Source organism: Melanostigma gelatinosum, assembly GCF_949748355.1.
Source record: "Melanostigma gelatinosum genome assembly, chromosome: 5".
Lineage (NCBI taxonomy): Eukaryota > Metazoa > Chordata > Actinopteri > Perciformes > Zoarcidae > Melanostigma > Melanostigma gelatinosum.
The window spans coordinates 15,756,915-15,775,981 of record NC_136638.1 but is presented as its reverse complement, the minus strand read 5'-3'; the positions used below and the strand labels follow the sequence as shown (position 1 = coordinate 15,775,981).

General features: G+C 45.2%; 2 protein-coding genes across 6 annotated transcripts in view; both read left to right on the top strand.

Annotated features, from left to right (window-relative positions):
* The first annotated feature begins 1,087 nt into the window (after positions 1-1,087).
* dele1 (DAP3 binding cell death enhancer 1) lies at positions 1,088-10,585 on the top strand. Of its 4 annotated transcripts, none has more exons than XM_079268298.1 (12): positions 1,088-1,230; positions 2,164-2,296; positions 2,754-2,856; positions 5,141-5,285; positions 5,465-5,695; positions 5,813-5,895; positions 6,017-6,110; positions 6,235-6,377; positions 6,496-6,654; positions 8,151-8,243; positions 8,584-8,737; positions 8,869-10,585. In XM_079268298.1, the coding sequence occupies exons 1-12, from the start codon at positions 1,200-1,202 to the stop codon at positions 9,111-9,113; spliced, it is 1,614 nt and encodes a 537-aa protein (XP_079124424.1). In that variant the 5' UTR covers positions 1,088-1,199; the 3' UTR covers positions 9,114-10,585. The 4 variants fall into 4 exon arrangements, with proteins under 4 accessions (XP_079124424.1, XP_079124423.1, XP_079124422.1 ...); XM_079268297.1 differs by having other exon boundaries at positions 8,866-10,585; XM_079268296.1 differs by having other exon boundaries at positions 8,584-8,743.
* Positions 10,586-11,170: 585 nt separating this feature from the next.
* apbb2a (amyloid beta (A4) precursor protein-binding, family B, member 2a) overlaps positions 11,171-19,067 on the top strand; it is a 34,647-nt gene continuing 26,750 nt past the window's right edge. The window contains exons 1-7 of one of the 2 annotated variants that reach the window (XM_079268615.1): positions 11,171-11,245; positions 14,175-15,466; positions 16,167-16,360; positions 17,031-17,189; positions 17,863-17,948; positions 18,565-18,625; positions 18,770-18,850. In XM_079268615.1, the coding sequence (XP_079124741.1) occupies positions 14,206-15,466; positions 16,167-16,360; positions 17,031-17,189; positions 17,863-17,948; positions 18,565-18,625; positions 18,770-18,850 (1,842 nt within the window). In that variant the 5' untranslated portion in view covers positions 11,171-11,245; positions 14,175-14,205. The remainder of the gene's footprint in view (positions 11,246-14,174; positions 15,467-16,166; positions 16,361-17,030; positions 17,190-17,862; positions 17,949-18,564; positions 18,626-18,769; positions 18,851-19,067) is intronic. The other variant, XM_079268616.1, reaches the window with a different exon arrangement.

The following is a 19,067-nucleotide window of genomic DNA, read 5'->3' as shown; positions in this document are numbered from 1 at the left end:
CAACTGCAGATCTCCTCTCTCCAGCCCCCCGTTTAGCCCCTTCTGACCAGAAGAGTGTGTGTTTCCAGTAAGAGTCGGAGCGTGCGTCACTGTTTGATCTATGGGCCAAATAAAGAAAAGCCAAACCGTCCTGCAGGGTGACTGATGAGCTGTGGGTGGTTTACTGAATCCACCCCTGAACCCATGAGTGAATCCTTTATTCATCGAGACAGATAGATAGATAGACAGATAGACAGATAGATAGATAGATAGATAGACAGATAGACAGATAGACAGATAGACAGATAGACAGACAGACAGACAGACAGACAGACAGATAGATAGACATGTATCTTGTTCCTTAAATGTGATGTTAAGTTCGATGAAACCCCTGAGTCATACAATTTTTTTCAAGGAATATATTTTGACATGTTTCAGTCGAAAAAGTGCTGGTGTACATAATCAAATTAATTATGGCTTAATTCCCTTTAGCTGCTTCAGTTTCAGGCTCCTTGTATTGTGCATGCTGGCTCACTGCCACACTGTCACTGCTTACTGAGACACACAGACTATAACTGAGCCACGATTGATGTCACGAGTAACACCTGCGCTAATAATCAAAATCAATGTGCCTGTGCAGCACTGTTAGAGTTAAACATTGAAAAAGAGAGCTAAATAGCTTATTGAGAGCACTCTAACCATGTGTCACCCAAATGTCATCTTCTTTGTACGGAGCAAATAAAATATTTGTACTTTAAAAAACCACATGTTCTGAACTATGGCCATGGTCAAATCTTTTTTCAACACTAAACTGAACCAACATTCTTGTGGGGGAACTTTATTTATTTTGGTTTGGCAAAAAGTCTAAATATCTAGTCTAAAATACCAAAATCAGCATCATTGAATGAATATGGAATTATTCAGACATATTAATCAACAACAAACCACATAGGGAACTGGTTATAAACTGTACTTGCTGTGAGACAGTCGTCCCCCGCCACAACGCATGGTGGCGCTGTGACGCAGTGAACCACCTTTTCAGACTGAGGCACGTCCGAGTCCTCTTCCGGTGCTCCGGTACGTCTCGTGACGGTTTTATTTACCAGCGGGCAAACTGCTGGACCGGACCGACTGCTTTGACTATTCATGGGTCCAGACGACCCTCAGAGGAAACTAAACATGCCTTTTCGGTTGAGGCAGCTTTAAAAAACACACTAACCATGTGGAGAGTTCAAGGCTTTGTTGGAAGAGGTGAGAGAAATAGATTTGACACATTCTATGTTTAACGGTACATGCCATGTGTTGTTTCTTTTAACTTATCGCTGTTATTAAGACATAAACGACGTTTATTGGTATTCCCGTACAGCGTAACGTTGTTTAAAGCTAACAGCTAGTTAGCCAAGTCAATTCACATAAATGTAAACAATTAGCTTCTTTCGCTAGTTTCTAACTTCACTCTCTCGTGAGTGTAACTGACACCGCCCCCCTGGTTTATTTTGGTCCGAGTTGGTCTGAAGTATGTGGGTGTGCACTGCACATATTTTGGTAAACCTAAACAAGATTAGAATTGCAATGTAAAGCTACACCTCTGTCAATATAATACCCTGACACACTATTTAAATTATATTTCAGTGTACACAAGTTAACCAATCAGATCACACTTCCCGCCTATGTTAAACTCATTAGCATGAGGTAAAAACCGTATTCTTTATTAATTCGATAATATCTCAGGACTTTGATGCTGTAGAAGTGCTGCTACACATGTTCTGCTGCCACTTTATTAATACATCTCATAGTTTCCTATAATTTGTTCTAAATTAACGGATTAGTACACGTGTTAAAATATGAAATGTGTGTACAGTCAAGTCCGGTTAGTTCAACATAAATTAAGTTAAGTTCCAATGATAGACAGATGATGAATAAGTGTTGACTTGAATGGTTATCGTTGGAAACCACAGTCATAAAACAGTAATAACGTCTCAGATCTTAGTCTCTTTTAACGCTATACTTAGTATCATGTTACTTGTTCCTTCCAGGACATTTTCTATGATTCAAAAAAATAATAATTGACAGGCCATGTTTTTTATATCACATAGTTTTGAGGAGGCTGAACCTTGTATGGAATTTCAATGCTGGGCATTAATGTTTCATTTCTGCTGTTTGTCTCTTCCCATCACTTCTCAGTTCTGCACCGATATCATGGCAGCAACCCTCTGCGGCTGCCCCAGAACCAGGGCCAGTCTCAGGGACTGGGGGAGGCTGAGATCATCAACAACTCGGTTGTCCTCTCCACCTCCCAACACTCTTCTGATGGCAGGTACTTTCCACAGCTCGACCCTTCCTTTTTTTTGCTGTTCAAACTTTGTTCGCTCTGATGGAAAAAAAACTAGAAAATGAGAAGCACTGAGCCTCTAACTTTGATCTCATGACTGCTCTGCCCTCAAACCACCGGCCGTTTTATTAGCTGATGAAAAGAAAACCTTTTGAATTAAGGCCGAACCTCAGCGACTGCTCTCTCCCCATTCCTTTTTTGTTCTTTCGCCCCTCCTTTGAACCCGTTCTTGGCTCGCAGCACTCTCACTGCCTCCCTTTCAGCTGGTTGCATCACCCAGTAGCATCTCCTGTAAGCATGACGAGGGTTAGTCGAGGGCACAGAAACAAAGCCGTTGTGCCTCCAGCAGAATATTTCTGTGATCCCTTCATACAATATACTGGAAATAAAAAAACAACATCAAATTGTAATTTTTATGTTTGTGCTGTTTTTTTTCTGTCAGCTCTCAAAAAGAGGAGGATGGAGAGAGGAGGAAGAAACGGAGGACCTTTCATCTCGGCTTCGCTGAGCTTCCACGTTACACGGCCCTGGATGCTGTGGGATGGGTGCGTCCTCTGCTTTCACATGTTTCCTAATATGCCCAGTGTCATCAGCTCATCCCAAATAGTCTAGACTTTGTTGAAAGAGAGACGTCAGGCAGCTGCTCTCTCAGGGTTTTAAACCATGTGGACTGGTATTATCCAATATGAATAATAGGTTCTTCAGTGTCCTCCTCTCCACCACCTCTTCCAGATAGTCTTGTTTGCAGCCAATGATGGAGCCGGCCTTCTTAACTAGTTTGTTAAGTCTGTTGGTGTCTCCGGCTCCAATGCTGCTCCCCCAGCAGACTACGGCGAAGTACAGTGCACTGGCCACAACAGACCATCTCCAGCATCTTGCTGCACACGTTGAAGGATCGAAGTTTCCTCAAGAAAAAGAGTCGACTCATCCCCTTCTTGTACACAGCGTTGATGTTGGTCTTCCAGTTCAGTCTGCTGTCGATGGAGACACCCAGGTACTTGTACTCCTCCACCATGTCCACATCCTCTCCAAGAACTCTCAGCGGTTGTGGAGCCGTCGTCTTCCTCCTGAAGTCGACCACCATCTCTCTGGTCTTGGCCACGTTCAGACGCAGGTGATTTCTACCGGCCCACTCCACAAAGTCCTCCACTACTGCCCTGTACTCCTCCTCCCGTCCGTCCCTTATACACCCGACCACTGCAGAGTCATCAGAGAACTTCTGCAGATGGCATGACCCCGAGTTGTACTGGAAGTCAGTGGTGTACAAGGTGAACAGGAAGGGAGACAGAACAGTTCCCTGTGGGGCTCCAATATCACTGACCACCGTATCAGACAGCACACGGCCCAGTCGGACAAACTGTGGTCTGCCCGTGAGGTAGTCAGTGATCCAGGAGACGGTGGATGCGTTCACCCCCACCACCCCCACCACCCGCAGCTTCTCACTCAGCAGCACTGGTTGGATGGTGTTAAATGCACTAAAGAAATCAAAGAAAGTGATTCTCACAGAGCCACCGGATCCGTCCAGGTGCGACTGAGCTCGCTGCAGCAGGTAGATGATGGCGTCGTCCACCCCCACACGAGGCTGCTATGCAAACTGCAGAGGGTCCAGTGAGGATTTCACCTGCGGCCGGAGGCGGGCCAAGACCAGCCTCTCCAGCACCTTCATCACATGGGATGTGAGGGCAACTGGTCGGTAGTCATTGAGGCCAGATGGTGTCGTCTTCTTCGGTACAGGAACCAGGCACGACGTCTTCCACAGCACCGGGACTTCCTCCTGCTTCAGGCTCAGGTTGAAGAGGTGTTGAAGGACATTAGACAGCTGGATGGCGCAGGTCTTCAGGACCCTGGGGCTGATGCCATCAGGTCCCGCAGCCTTGCCTTGGTGGAGTCTCTCCAGCTGTCTTCTCACCTGGCCAGTCGTCACAGAGAGGGGTGGGGGGGGTCATAATGTTGGTGGTGGCAGAGCCCTTAGAGGTAGAGGGCTCTGAGTCCATGCAGCTCACCAGGGGGGACAGAGGGGGAGGTGTTTGAGAGGTGTGGTGTGTGTGGAGGAGACAGATGAGGGCTGTGAGCTAAACTTATTGAAGTGACAGTTTAGCTCGTTGGCCCTCTCCAGGGAGCCCCCTGGTTGTCTGCCTCCCACCTTGAAGCCGGTTATCTGCTTCATCCCTGACCACACCTCCTTCACGTTGTTCTGCTGGAGTTTGTTAATGACAAAAAGAAGAGCCACTGAAGCAACTATTCAACACCGGTCCACCTCCACAACTGTAATCTCTGCTGCACTCAAAGCTGTGCCGCTGTTCTCTTCTCCCCACTTATTCATTCATCCAAGCGCTGTGTATTCAATTGTGTACAAACTAAACACTCAAGGGAATCACAGTCATTGTTAGTAGAAGTGAAAATGAATGCAACCATTGAACAATTATGAAACGGGCATTTTGGCGCATTTGGCCTTTTGCTCACAGCATGATCTGGTTCACAGTTGGTCACATACTCTGTTTATGTTGTCTCCCTTGATAACTACGACTTCATTAAGTATGCAGCAGGGTGGCCAACAATGTGTCATGGAGACCCAACAGTCCCAACCAATCTCACTGCATATCAACGTGCTTTCTGATTTTCTCCATAACTTCATTTCTCTGCATTGTTTCAATGCAAACGCACAAACTGATGAGTTCTTCCCCTCTACTGAAAGGAGGGCTTTGTAGTGTTCGTGGAGTTTTGGATTGAGTAAAAGCCGGCAGGGTGTCTGCTCTCCATGGCACATGGTTGACCATCCCTGGAATACAGTATGTTAGTAGCAGTTCATAAATGAGTGTTTGTCCACAGGGTGCTGCAGCAGTTCTGTTCATGCAGATCTGCAGGAGGATCCACTCCCAGTTCTCCTCAAACTCTGAGCCCAGTCCCAACCCCGGAGCCCTGACGGCACCCGCCACTCTGCACAAGTGTGGCTACCGCATCCTGCTGGAGATCTGTGAGTCGCATTAATGTAAAGAAGCAAAAGGCCATCTGACGGTTCACTTTTCCATACAAACTGATGAAATCCGAGATGGTTTTAAATAACCAACATTCAACCATCTCAACCCCAAACCCTTTTTAATCTTGTGATCAGAATCCTGACTTTGTTTTGTTGCGCCTGTCTGGGTTCTCCAGTGTCTAGACGAGATGTCCTTCCCAGAGGGAGGACTGTGTTGTGTCTGCAGGAGGGGCCAGAGAGACAGACCCAGGATCAGGCTCAGAGCAGCAGCAGCAGCAGCAGCAGCAGCAGCAGCAGTTCAGGTGATGCCGGTCTTCACAGCAGCAGTGAGCCGGTCCACCTGACGACTGACTGCTCCGTCTGTGACCAGCAGAGGGCGCTCCTGAACCAGGATTCTCTCATACCCGGTTTGTTCTGAGCTCTGTGGCGGTCATAGTGTAAAAGATTGTTTGTAAATAATATTCATCTCAACATGTTGTTTGTGTGAGCAGGATAATAAAGCATTGTTCTTGCCTGACTCACAGAGGAATCACTGGTGTCGGCATCCTGTCCTCTGCAGAATGAGGCCGACCGAGACAACACGGAGACGACAGATGCCAAAGACAAGGTGGACGCCTGCCTCCCTGAAGTTTATTTTAATAAAAGATGCTTTTGTTTCTTCATCCTTGCAAAGGACTGACTTGTCATCTAATCTGGATTGTTGTTTTGATCCTCTTCTGTGTTTTCAGGACATGCTGTCTGATGAGGAGAGGCTGGCAGGAGCAGCTCTGAATCTCAGACATGTGGGAGATACCAGCATTCCTGTTATCCTCAACATCATTGGTAGTGATATTTACACACAGTGAAACACTAAATCATTCTCACACGTTCTCCCTTTTTAAGTCTTTGAGTTATTTTTGTTTTCCTCCGTCTATCGCTGATATCTGCATCGCTCTGTTTATCGCAGGTTTAGAAAGTGTCAAGAGTGAAAACTACGAGGAGGCGTTCACGTGCTTTGTAGCTGCAGCTCAGCAGGGTTACAGCAAGGCCCAGTTCAACACGGCCGTGTGCTATGAGAAGGGCAGAGGAGTCGTCAACGACAGAGACAAGGCGAGAATCCAGACACTTTACTTCCTGAGTGTTTCCTCATTCTGACACACATCATACTGACTTCCCTCCTATGTGAGAAGCCAGTCTTGAGAGGGTTCCGGTGTGTTTTCTGTTCCAGGCTCTGTATTACTACTGGCAGGCAGCCGCTGGTGGTCACAGACAGGCTCAGTACCGCTACGCAAAGCTGCTGCTGACCAGCAGGGGGCGCCGGAGTGTCGCGCAGCTGAACACGGCCATCCACCTGCTAGAGCAGGCTGCTGCAGCTGGACTGAGCAAGGTGTGAAAGCATCACAGAACCTCATTAACTCTTCTTGATTATTTCAAACAATAACTTCAAAACTCATGTACATTCAAATACTGTTTGGCACTATTTAAATTATAATTTTCCATTGGTGCTTTTCTACATTGCTCTTATAATGTTATGAGATATCATACTGCACTTCAAATTATTTAAAAATGTATTTAGACAGTAGGAAAAGCGCAGGTATAAATAATTAAGTAAATGATTATACATGTTGGCTGAGTTCCATTTAGCTGCTTCAGATTCAGGGTCCTGTTGTTCATGTTGGTTCACTCTCACACTCTCATGGCTTCCTGGGACATTTTAATAGAACACAGCCAACAATCACAGTATTAATAGCGTCTGTGTACTCACTCTGTGTTTACTTTAATTCTTAAAGAAAACTACAAGAATTAAAGTGAATGTATGCCTCCAAGGTGAATCAAAAAACTGAGAACATTTTGATGAATTGAAGGAATGGGGGCCGCGTTTAACATCAGCAAAACTGTATCAAAACATCTGTTTAATAATAATAACAATATAGTATAACGTGGAAGTATAATCCAAGTCTTGTCTATCTCGTCGTATGCTCAGTACTTCCAATGTGTTTGGGAAGAAGTGAGCATACGACTGGATAAACAGGTCTTATACTGCAGGAGTTGTGTGAGAGTTTGTAAACGGATGTCTTCATATGGTTTTGTTATTGTTAATAGGACCCCCAAGAGAGTCTGATAGAGGGTGGTGTTTTATAATGCAAATTCCTCTGTTTAGTTAACAACGACATGCCTTTAAGCCTATTTCTATTGCTAAATGTGTGTTTATATGTATTCTGAAGCCTAGAAGTTAAAATATAACGCACACAATTTCTGAGTATTTATTGTTCTGACCACAGTTGGCGTATTACACACTATTACACACTATTACACAGTATTAACATTTACGGTTTTTAATCTCTGGTAATTGTGTTTGAGAGCAATTAGGTATCAGCCTCTGATTAGTCGAAAGACCCGAGGCATCAGGAAGTGCTTGTGGACGGCTAACAAAAATAATAACTGTTTTCTACGAGGAAAAATTTATGAATATTAATAGAAAACATTCAGTGTTGCATTTATCGTTACGGAATTATTTAACGAGTTCTCCAAAAATACACTGCAGCTCAAGGCTGGAATACAAATATTCTGGAAGAGATACGATCGCACCAGAGCCCTCGTCACAACGTTAGTGAACCTCATGCGATACTAAGTATGTCATACAATATCATAGAAGGTTATATATGTTGTATTTTAGCATTGTAAGCACATTGGTCCATTTGGACGGGAGACGTGCTGCAGCAGTAAATGCATAAAGGTCCATTTAAAAAAAACATAGACATGGTTAAGTGGCTGATCCTGCTTTATGATCTGATCAGTTTTATTTCTAGTAACTTCATCAAACAAATATATTATTGTGTGTGCGTATCCTCACAGAAGAACTCTGTTTCTCCTCCTCTTCAGGCTCAGGTGTGCCTGGCCTCGGTCTACACTCGGGAGCCGGTGAGAGACGGCAGCAGGTCTGTCCACTACCTGAAGATGGCAGCAGAGAGCGGAGTGAGCGCCCTTCTAGATGCTTCTAGAGTTTGATCTATGGCTTTATATCGCTGAGGTTTCCCCTCCCGCTGTACATCCATTCTGTATTTGACAACAGGGTGTCCCCACTGTCTCCTGCTTTTTAGGATTCACCGCTTATTTTTAAAACATCCCTACTTACAGGGGATGCTGCAGTTGTGTTGAAGCAAATAGTGTTAATTAATGTTACTTCAAATCACTTTAGAGCTACAGCTGATAGTCCCGTTGTTGGTTTATAACGTGTAATATTGACCACAAATTCTACCACCTCGTCGAGTTCTTGAAGATTAAATCCCATGTTTATTTTTGATCATGTGCGCAGGACAACACCGCCCTGCTGTTTTTGGGTCAGTGTTTTGAGAGCGGCTTTGGGGTGCAGCAGAACCTGAGGACGGCGGTTGAATACTACAAACGAGCCGCTCAAGCGGGCAACAAGCAGGCTCAGAGCTTACTGTCGCCTCTGGAGGATGAACTCAGTAAGGGTAGGCACACATTTGTCTTAGTCATTGCATGTTGTGCATTTGTTAATGATGGCACTGCATGTGATGAGCTTTTAATGAGCCAGGACAGCAGTGACTTCTCTAATCTGTCTCCCTCTCCTCAGCAGAAGATGCCGTGTTGCGCTACATCCGTTCGGCTCCATGTTTCTCTGCAGCCGACCGGCGGCTCCAGCAGCCGCTCGCCCCTCCCGCCCCTCCCTCCTCCGGTCGCCCCATCACCCTTCCACTGCTGCCTCACTCCTGGAGCACCGGGAGCCTGTGTGTCCCCCCGGCTCTGTCCTCCACCCCGCTTCACCTCCATCCACAGAGCACTGAGGGAGGAGCCTGCCAGTGGACCGTAGGGGTCGGATAGTTATCCTGAGCCAGCACAGGGCCAACTGAGGAATGTGTTTCACAGCGGGAATGTATTTTCACCAAAGGAGAAAAAGGTCAAAGTGTGTTAGGTGTGTACCAGTGGTGGGCCGTCAGGGCCTGCAAGGCCTTCTCTGCTGGCCTAAACAGAATCACAAAGCGATTTATATTTTATAATTTAATATTTTTTCTTAAATACACTACATGTATTATAATTTATAAAAATATGTTCCCCATTATCTTATTTTCTCATTGCACAGCTACTGTCTTCCTCAGTTGCTCTGCTTCCAGTGCAGCTTGTTTTAAGTAGAGCTTTTATCCAATCAGATCTCACCTCTGTGTGTCTAGGTAAGAGCAGAGGCCTGCAGACTCTCACCTGCAGCCAGTGCAGATCAAAGTAAATGGAGACGATATTGTTGATTGTCATAGTGTTCAACCAATCAGATCTTTAGTTTGACATGTTGGGCGTATTCTTTGACTATCAGAGCCTGCGAGCCGGCCTATAATGACGTCAGCATTACATGCCGCTCAGTGTCCACGTGTAGCTTTCCCGCGAGTTGCAGAGTGTGCTGTGATTGGTCAGTGGGCGAGCACGTGACTATCGTGAAATGAAACTTAACAGCCAGCAGAGGCTGATGGGTAGTGAATCACATCACGTGATGCAGCTCAGCCAATCGAATATGAGCATTCTGACCGAGTGAGTTGCACCATGACAGAGGAGGAAAGACATTGCAGAGCAGTACGTTCAAGTTGTGAAAGTAAAATTCTATGATGATCTCTTTGGGTCGCGGCTTGTCATTGGCTTGTCATTAAGGAAGGATGGCGGATCCCACAGCCAGACCAGCTGAGAACATTATTTCCTGAATGTAGGCTTCGAGCGTTATTCAAACGACTCGTACCGAACGGTTTAATACGAAGATGTACATAGTTACAGCCTTAAAAATGAATAATAGCTGAAGCGCCACAATGTGGTTATAAGGTGGTGTTTCAGCTGCAGGACAGCAGTGAAGGCCCAGGTATAAAATGCACGGCCCGCCACTGGTGTGTACATAATGTGAAGTCTGGATTAGAGTGAATCCATTTTATACTTGGTATAAAATATGTGTGTATAGACATTTTGTTGGAGGTGTTTTATAAGGCTGGACGACTTGTTGGATGTAGGTTTTTACAATAGTATGTGGATGAAAGATGGAAGCTTTTTTTATTATTTGTTTCTATACATTATAGTGTTTTCTGTTATTTTAAATTATCCTATGAGTCAGAAATGTGATCTATGGCCTTTGGGGAGGTTGAGAATCTGTGGTGGGTATAAATCACGTGCTTTAAGTTAGTGTCATAACGTTCAGTAATACTGTTTCTTTGTAAACGAACAAAAAGGTAAATGCTTTCTGGTCGTCCAAACTTTATATGAACTGATGCACTGTGAGGAGGATGTTGTATTGATAAAGGCAGATCCTGAGTAAAACCATTAAAAATATAATCCCTTAAAGCTGATTTGTTACTTTTTTACTTTGTAATTGAAGTTAAAATTCACTGATGTATTGCAATCCTTTTTAATTATAGCTTAATTAAGTAGTAGGCTACTAGTGTCGCAATAACTACATAAAATCAGGACTACTGCGAGTCAAACTTCATATAATATGAATCCAACGAGAACTAAACTGTTTCAGGGTGTGATCATCGGTGTAGCACTATAAACCCGACCAGTCATGTTTCTGCAGACCGCTGCATGACGTAAGACTCCGATGATGTGTGATTACATTACCTGAGTTGCAAAATAAAGCCGGTAGATTTATTACGGTTGCGTCTCCCTCCGTGCACCGAGCGTCCTGCGTCCTGCGTCCGCGCCGCTGATTGGCCGGTCTTCTCTCAGAGCTCCGCCGCGCCGCGCCGCTCCGGGATCCTCTGGCGCAGAGAGAAAGCTCAGCTTGGCCGCCAGCGAACACCGAGCCGGGCTGGGAGGGCAGATGATGTGAACCGATACGGGTGGTCGTGCTGCAGCTACGGGCGGAGTGGCACTTTAAAAAGCGGCTGTCGACCTCGAACCTGCTCACTACTGTGTTTGTGAGTGCGCGCGCGTGTGTGTGTCGTCGTGGGAGCGGAGGCGCAGAAGCCCGGAGGCTGACTGAAGCGGTGAGTGGATGTAAATAGATGCTCTCGATGAGATGCGCTCCCCTCCCAGTGCGGCGGTGGCTGTTGGGGCTGGATGCTGAAGATGTACTGCGTCTGTTCGCATATCGACAGCGTTGCTTCCGCAATGATGGCAACTCCACCGATATGCTTCCTCGGCGTTATGGTGGATTTAAAGATGATCTAACGCGAGTTTATTAAGACTGCAGCAAGAAAAGAGGGGCTAGAATACTCCACCCATGACATCATCGACTTTTCAAGTTGAATTTTGTCCCCAGCTTGTGCTTTCATCTGTTGCTCTTCATTTCTGAAGCGGTGGGTGCAGTTCAGAGTTGAGGAAAGAGGCCTTTCATTCCAGGGAGTAAGTTGAAAAAGGAGGATTTCCTCTAAGGCTTTGATCTTTGCCGGTATCTAGATATTACCTGATGATGAATACCCAAAGCATATTATTGATGAGACGTTGATCTTTCTTTATAGTGACCTTCAGGTGTGAAAACACTCTTGTCTGTAGATCTGTACTGTACAGGCTGAATAGACAGTGAAAACAGCTTGAGCAGATGAGGATCATGTTTTGACACCTGGCTCCAAAAACCAAGAGATGACATTGTATTATGTCTGTCAAGAAGTTGCATTTTTATGCAAGACTTCTATGATATCTGCTTGTTTTCTGTCTTATATTACTGTACGTTTCGACTGCAATGTAAGCAGGGCACATCTCAAGGAAGAGCAGCAACAGAATGAAAAGAAGAGTTTATTGTTGCACAATTGTTTTATTAGTAGGCTATCCAATTTGCTGCTGTTCCCGTGACCAGCTGCTAAACAGATCGTGTGCATCTCATGAATGAGCTCTGCTGTTGGAGAGCACAACAGATTTATTGAGAACAGTTTAACTACCTCTGTGTGTTGACTGTGCCCCACTGTCCTGCAAACTGCTGTGTCATTCTCCTCGCTTTCTCCCTCTCTAATAACCGTCCTCTCTCCTCCCCACTCCGCTCACATCCTCTCTTTGCTCCACTTTGTTTCACTAATGGAGATCTGGCTTCATTTCCGGGGGTAAAGAAAGAAAAAGGATGGTCCAGTTTGCCTGCAACTCTTGTATAACAGTAAAAAAAATAGGAGAAAGGGACAATGAGGAGTTGAATTGCTTTTTGCTTATTACTCCTTGTCTGTTTTGGGGATTGTGTCAGGATGTGTAATTTGTCCTCTGAGTCATGCAACATATTTGCTGTGATTTTCAGCTTCAATTGCTCTAGGCTCAATTTCTAGTGGAAGGCTTTTGTGTCTTTTAGTTTGGTACGAATGCATTTTTTCCATCTTTTTTTGAAAGGTTCTTACAAGGCCAAACATTCAGGAAACTAATTTGAGCCTGGAGACAATGCTGTCCATTAGTTAGGGTGGTAACATACAAATTTAAGTATTTTACAAAAGCATTGCTTCATGAGAAAAGCTGGTATCGTGATGAGACTGCACGGCTCAGTGCAGGCCGTCTGTTCCTGTTGACACTGTGTTTGTGTCTGATCACAGGCCGGGAGTGTGAGCGCAGATTCAGCACAGTTTGTTTTGGTTGTCTTGCTCAGTGACACAGGGCCAACATGACAACCACCCGGGGAGAGGAGAGCGGATCGGGGCCCCGCATGAACAAAGTGCACTGTCCAGGGATTCTGCTCTCTCCAAAAATCCTGCCTCTGTCTTTTCCCAAGATTTTGTCGTGCTTTAAAATCTGCTGTGTTTGTATTTTCCATGTTTCTGAGTAAAGGCGCTGGTGATGACTGCAGCATTGTTTCAGGTGTGTGAGTGTGTGTGTACATGATCGGGCAACAGGATGTTTATGCATTATGCTTGCGTGCCTGGACATGTTTTTCTACCTGTGCGTGTTCAGTTGCTTACCAGCTTCCCACAGAGTCACAATCAAATGAGATCATTCAAAGACAGAAGTGACAGTGAAGCTACCCATACATGTGCTGTGTCTTAAAATGATAATGACTCTCTGCTACTGTCTTTGTTGCTATCCATCTGTCAGCATCACAGGGCTGATCCACCCAGAGATAAGAGACACGGCTAGTTAGCAGGAGCCGCCACTTCTCCTCTCCGCAGGCTGGCTGACTGCTCAGCTCCGCCTTTCAATGTCAGTCCTGGATGAATACATCGAGTGTCTGACTCACTCCCAATACCATGCAAACGCAATCCAGCTTCATGTCTTTGATGCAGTGTTTTTATAGCACTTCAACAGTGACATCTTATGTGTAAAGGGGCGTAAGGCTGGAGAATAATCAGCACCATAGTGTATCAATATAAGCCTGGCTGAGCTGCAGCCGCAGAGCAAAGAGCAAGATGTTTTTATCTGCGTTGAGTTCCGCCGTAACATCAGAGAAATGCAAATGAGTGACACAGCACTGAGCATCTCAACTTGATGATGTCACCCCCCCCTGTGATCATGTGAAGGAAACACCCAGAGTACTTGGGCCATAAATGATTTTTAAACAAATACTGTATTCAATTATTTGTAGCATAGTATTTTAGTACAAGAGAGAAGCCGAGAAGCCAGAGAAACAAATCTTTTAAAAACATACTAACCCAGTGACCAACCATCGTCCAGAGATGAGAAGGCATAAAAGCAGCTTGCAACCACAGGAAGGAGTGTTATTGTACTCTGCCTGACTAAGGGAAAGTGGAAAATGGAAAATATCGTCGTCTAATGAAAAAAATAAGGTTGAATCCAAGTTCAAGGATCCTTGTCAAAAATGTTATAATGGTATGCGTTTGTGTAAAAAAACAGCCACGTATATATTTACATGATTTTTTTTTTTACAATCTCTAGTATCAACATTGACATCGACCTCAAAAACCCAGGATCAGTTGTGTTATATTGTTTGGCACATGCAGGGTATACACTGTTACATGACTTCTGACAGTGTGTCTCTTCTCTCATCAGCTCTATCACGTCAGTGTATTTCCTGTCAGCCATGATGTCAGTACAAACTCCTCCTCTCTCCCGCTCTGGCTCCTCCCCCTCTAATGTGGGTCTGGCCAATCGCAGCGGTGCCTCGGCCACCCCTCCCACCTCCCTCAGCCTTCGCTCGTCATACAACCAGTTGCTTGGGCGAGATGTCATCAAGGAGTCCATGGAAACCGGAAGTTCGGCCACCTTGCCAAAGAGCCGTCAGAGGTATGCAATGACCAGTGTGCGGAGCGCCATTGGGATCAGTGACAACTTGGCTTTGCCCTCTAAAAACCAACCTGGAACCAGAGGGAGGGGTCTCCCCACCAAGTCCTCCTCCAGCTCTGCCCTCTACTCCTCCTCGTCCTCCTCCTCGCTGTTTAACACAACCAACCCCAAACTGGCCAAGAATGGCGCTAACATGCAGAGACGAGCCGAGAGTCAGCAGTTGGAGCTGAGCCGGGCCAATACAGAGGGCAAAATTCACAATGATCTCATCAACAATCCCAGTTCTGACTGGCTAGAATTTGGGAAAGACAACTCGCAGCTGCCCCCGTTCCGTAGAAGGACCAAGAGCGTCTTGGAGTATCATGGGAAGGGCTGGGATTTGGACCTCAGTTGGGGAAACAAAGAGGACAAGGAGGAGAAGAAGAAGCAGCCATCTCCAGAGAAAGAGGAGACCAGCCCTTCCAAGGAGAGGGAGAGCCTTAAGGAGGAGAAGCCCATCAGCCAGCAGACCTGCCAGGAAGAGAAGGAAGAGGTGGAGCCAGTGGTGGAGGAGGAAGAGGAGGAAGATGACCCCACACCTACACCAAGGCAGCCCCTGCTGCCAGTGGTGGTGGAAGCATCGCTTTCCCCGACGTCCTCCTCTTCCACCGACAGCCCAGAGTGGGTCCCAGACAACCAAAGCCACCTCCAGAACCATGCTCCAGCCCCGATCAGAGATGAGCTCTGTGCCCTGGTTCAGTCTAGTCCACGCAGTCCTGCAAAACCCCCTCGGAGCTCCCAGCCCCGGGTTATCAAGGTCGAGCTGCACCCCAATAATGAGAACCAGTTCCTGCAGCAGTACCCGCCTTCTTCCCCTAAACAGGCCCGGGTTGCAGAGAGGAACACCCCTACCAGGAACCGGGCACCCCCTGCCCTGCCGGATCCTGAACCTGAGAGCGGGCTCCCTAAAGTGGCCTTAAGAATGGATCTGACTCCTGAAAGTCCATCAGAAGATGAAGACTCCAGCTGGACCACCCTGTCCCAGGAGTCACCCTCTCCTCAGACTCCACGGGAGACAGGTTCGACATGTGTGTGTTTGTCTTTTCACTCAGATTTGTTATTTTTCTTCTATTTGCATATCTGTGTCAGCCTTTAATCATGCCTCGATTGCGTTTTCCTTTCATTCCCACTCCCTCTCTCTCCCTCCCTCTACCTCCTGCTGTCTGATCTGGAAATTTACCAAAAGCCTCTTCTTAAGCATGCAAGTCACTCCGGCATTACTGCCGGGACCTTTAAAGGCCCCATGTGGACCTTATGGCGCAGAGAGTGATTAGGATGGACAGAAGGATACAGGGCACTGCAGATAGCAGGGTGTGAAAAATGAGGGAAACAGGCAGTGCTGTATTTAGTAAGAGATGATTGCCAAGGATGCATGACAAAGCAGTAGTTTGAGAATATGAGGATATGGAGATAAATATAAGAAGGTAGACGGGAAAAAAAGACAACCAGCAGAGAGAGGAAAGGAGAGATGCCATTGCCCACTGGGTCAGACTACAGCGGATGAGCCCCGGAGTTGCTATGACAACAGAAACTGGAGTAGGGACAGGCTGACCATCACTGAAATGTACCCTGTCCATCCCTGTGTGTGTGTGTGTGTGTGTGTTTACAGCCTTTTGTGATATTTCATGCTCATGTGTTTTTGCAGAGCCCTCCCGTGTGCAAGCGTACATATGTTGATGTTTGTGTGATGCAACATGTGTATCACTTGTCATCCATCAGCTGATGTATGGAGTGACGGGGACCTGCCCCCAGGCTGGCGGGAGATCTCAGATTCATCAGAGATCTATTTCTGGCACATCCCCACTGGCACCACACAGTACCACCGACCTGTACACACCTCTCCCAACAACGAGCCAGACGCTGAGCACGACCCACAACAGGAAACGCAGGACTCGCTCAAGCCTCCAAGCGAGGTGAGAGGACCCACAGAAGTAACACTCCCGGACAAACATTATTTTTTTTAACTGTTAGTGTGCAAAGCTACATATCCAGGTTCATCCTGTGTTGGGCTTTGAAGTTCTTGTATTTTTTTTCTTTTAAGCTTAAGATTGTGTAATGTCAACATTCTCAATCCCCAGAGAGAATACACACTATTCTATTATGTTGAAAATATGAATAATAGTACTATATATTTAAAGGTTACATGGGCAGCAAACAAACAGAAAACAACTTAAAAAGGATGCTTCAGGATACCTGCACATCCACATACAGCATTCTGTGAGTCAAATGTTGAAGCCATGATTTGGAATATTAAGAAAACGTTATGTCATCCTCATAAGTTGGTTGGCAATGACATGTCTCCTCCACTGTGCCATTTTAACAATGGGACTGAAACTGAGCAACTGAAACATGTAATCATGAAGTCAAGCATTAAAATCGTCATATGTGTTATTGTAAAGGCCCTTCTAGGGACGAGCATAAAAATAGTGACATGTTAATAACAAATGTAACCACAGCTTTAGCTTGTTTCTGTGTAGCTGTGGTCAGGGAGGATACAATCTTACTCCATTATAATGGAATGCTGTTGGTGACCATCCTGTCTCTGTGTGTCTCTCATGTTGCTTCTCTCTCTGTCTCACACAGCGCCCCAGCAGTCTGACGTCTGACAGCTCGGTGGAGCCGGTCCCCTCCCCCTCTGGCTCCTCCCCCTCCTCCCCCTCCTCCCCCTCCTCCTCCTCCACCCTCTTAGATGATGTCACCTTTTCTGGACCAACTCTCAACACCACCACCTGCACAGCCAACGTGAGTCACAGTGTCACATTTATTTGAGTATTCACTTGTTGAAATCGTGTGTCTCTCTCTCGCTTTATTTTTGTGATATTTATTGATCGTTTTATTCTTCCATTTTGGCCTGAACCAGAATGTTCCAAGTGTGCTTTTAAATTCAAAGTAAAACACTTCATTCTAAATTTTTACCCAAGACCAACAGCTGCTCCACGGTCATCCAGTCACGATTAAAATAAAACATAAAGAGTCATACTGTTACATAGGGCGACATCATGTAATCCTGCAGTACAGTGGATGGGGAATTTGGTGTCTGTACCTAGCTTGTCCAGCCTTCTTTTTTCTTTTTTAGCTTTGGTCAATTTTAATGATACTTTGTATCGCTTTCTCCACTATGTATATGTGTACTACGTGTAGCTTGATTTATATCTCTGCTTCACTCCTTCATTTATGAGATTGAAATGAGCACACAGGAATCTCAGTCCAGGCTGGTCTGAGGTGCATATTCAACAAAGATGAATATCTCTCATATTAAGTTAAAAAGAGTATTAACATCTTCAGTTATTACAAAGCCAATGAGATGAGATAAGTTGGTCAAATGAATGTTAGAATCTGGCAGTATTGTATCTTCTTCATTCCCTCACCACTGATGTTGGTCTCTCTCTCTGAACGTCTGTCTGTTTGCCTTCAGGAGCTGAAGGACTATCCAGTCTATCCAGATCCCAGTCTAAAGGCCTTTGAAGGGGCTACCCTCCGCTATGCCTCACTTAAACTCAAGTAATACACATTGACATACTCAACAGTTAACAACCTATGTGTCATTTCCAGATTTGTGTATTTCCATGTACTATTTCAGGAAATATACTCTGGCCATTTGTCAGCTATATGTCTTGTGTCCTGCTGTTGGTTTACAAAGCACTGAATGGTTTAGGGCCAAAATACATCTCTGATCTGCTGCTACCTTATGAACCATCCCGACCCCTCAGGTCATCTGGGACCGGTCTACTTTTTGTTCCCAGAGTCAGAACTAAACATGGACAAGCAGCGTTCAGTTTTTCTGCTCCACATATCTGGAAGAAAGTCCCAGAAAGCTGCAGGTCTGCTGAGACCCTCAGCTCATTTAAATCAAGATTGAAGACCTTTCTGTTTGCTGCTGCCTTTAATTGAACCACATTCAATTAATATATTAATCAATTTCCTGCATTTCTGCATTTTACTACTGAATTTTATTTCTTACACTGTTTCTTTAATTGTTTTTAAATCTCCTTTTCTTTTGCCTTATGTTTTGATGCTTTTAATGGTTTTATGTGAAGCACTTTGAATTACCTTGTTGTTGAAATGTGCTATACAAATAAACTTGCCTTGCCTTACATTGCCTTGTGTTTCCCTGCAGCGCCCCAGCCCAGCTAGAGACAGTGGACCTCAACAATACCTTCTCCAATCCAGAGGCATTGGTAAGATCAAAACAACAACATATTACAACAATAGACTTAACATTTGTGTTTGAAATAACATTGTGGCCAAGAACAATTATCTGCTGGGATTTTTGCAGGACAGAATTATAACGATCCATTGCTCGTGTCTGTTCTGTGTCACAGTTTGCAGATGTATTCACTGAAGAAGACGGCCACCCTTTCATATTGTTCCATGATGACTTGTTTTGCTTAAGGACACACAAGGTGATCAGTTGGGACTGAATTACAATTACAAGCAAAGGCCCCAAATTGTCTGAAAGTGAGGGTTCAAATATTAGTCTTGTACTGCCTTCAAATACTATTAGTACTTGGTAACACAGTATTCCACATATAAATGACTGTTTGGTAACTCTAAAATTTGAAGAGCACATATTCCTCTGTTATGAAGTCAGTCTGACTTTATTTTTGAACCAAATATCAG

What these genes read in the sequence shown, in the direction of transcription:
- dele1 (XM_079268295.1), top strand. Translation starts at nt 1,200, where the DNA reads ATGTGGAGAGTTCAAGGCTTTGTTGGAAGAG. An exon ending in CCAGGATTCTCTCATACCCG is followed by an intron (nt 5,696 to 5,812) that starts GTTTGTTCTGAG and finishes CCTGACTCACAG; the next exon opens with AGGAATCACTGGTGTCGGCA. An exon ending in TGTTATCCTCAACATCATTG is followed by an intron (nt 6,111 to 6,234) that starts GTAGTGATATTT and finishes TGTTTATCGCAG; the next exon opens with GTTTAGAAAGTGTCAAGAGT.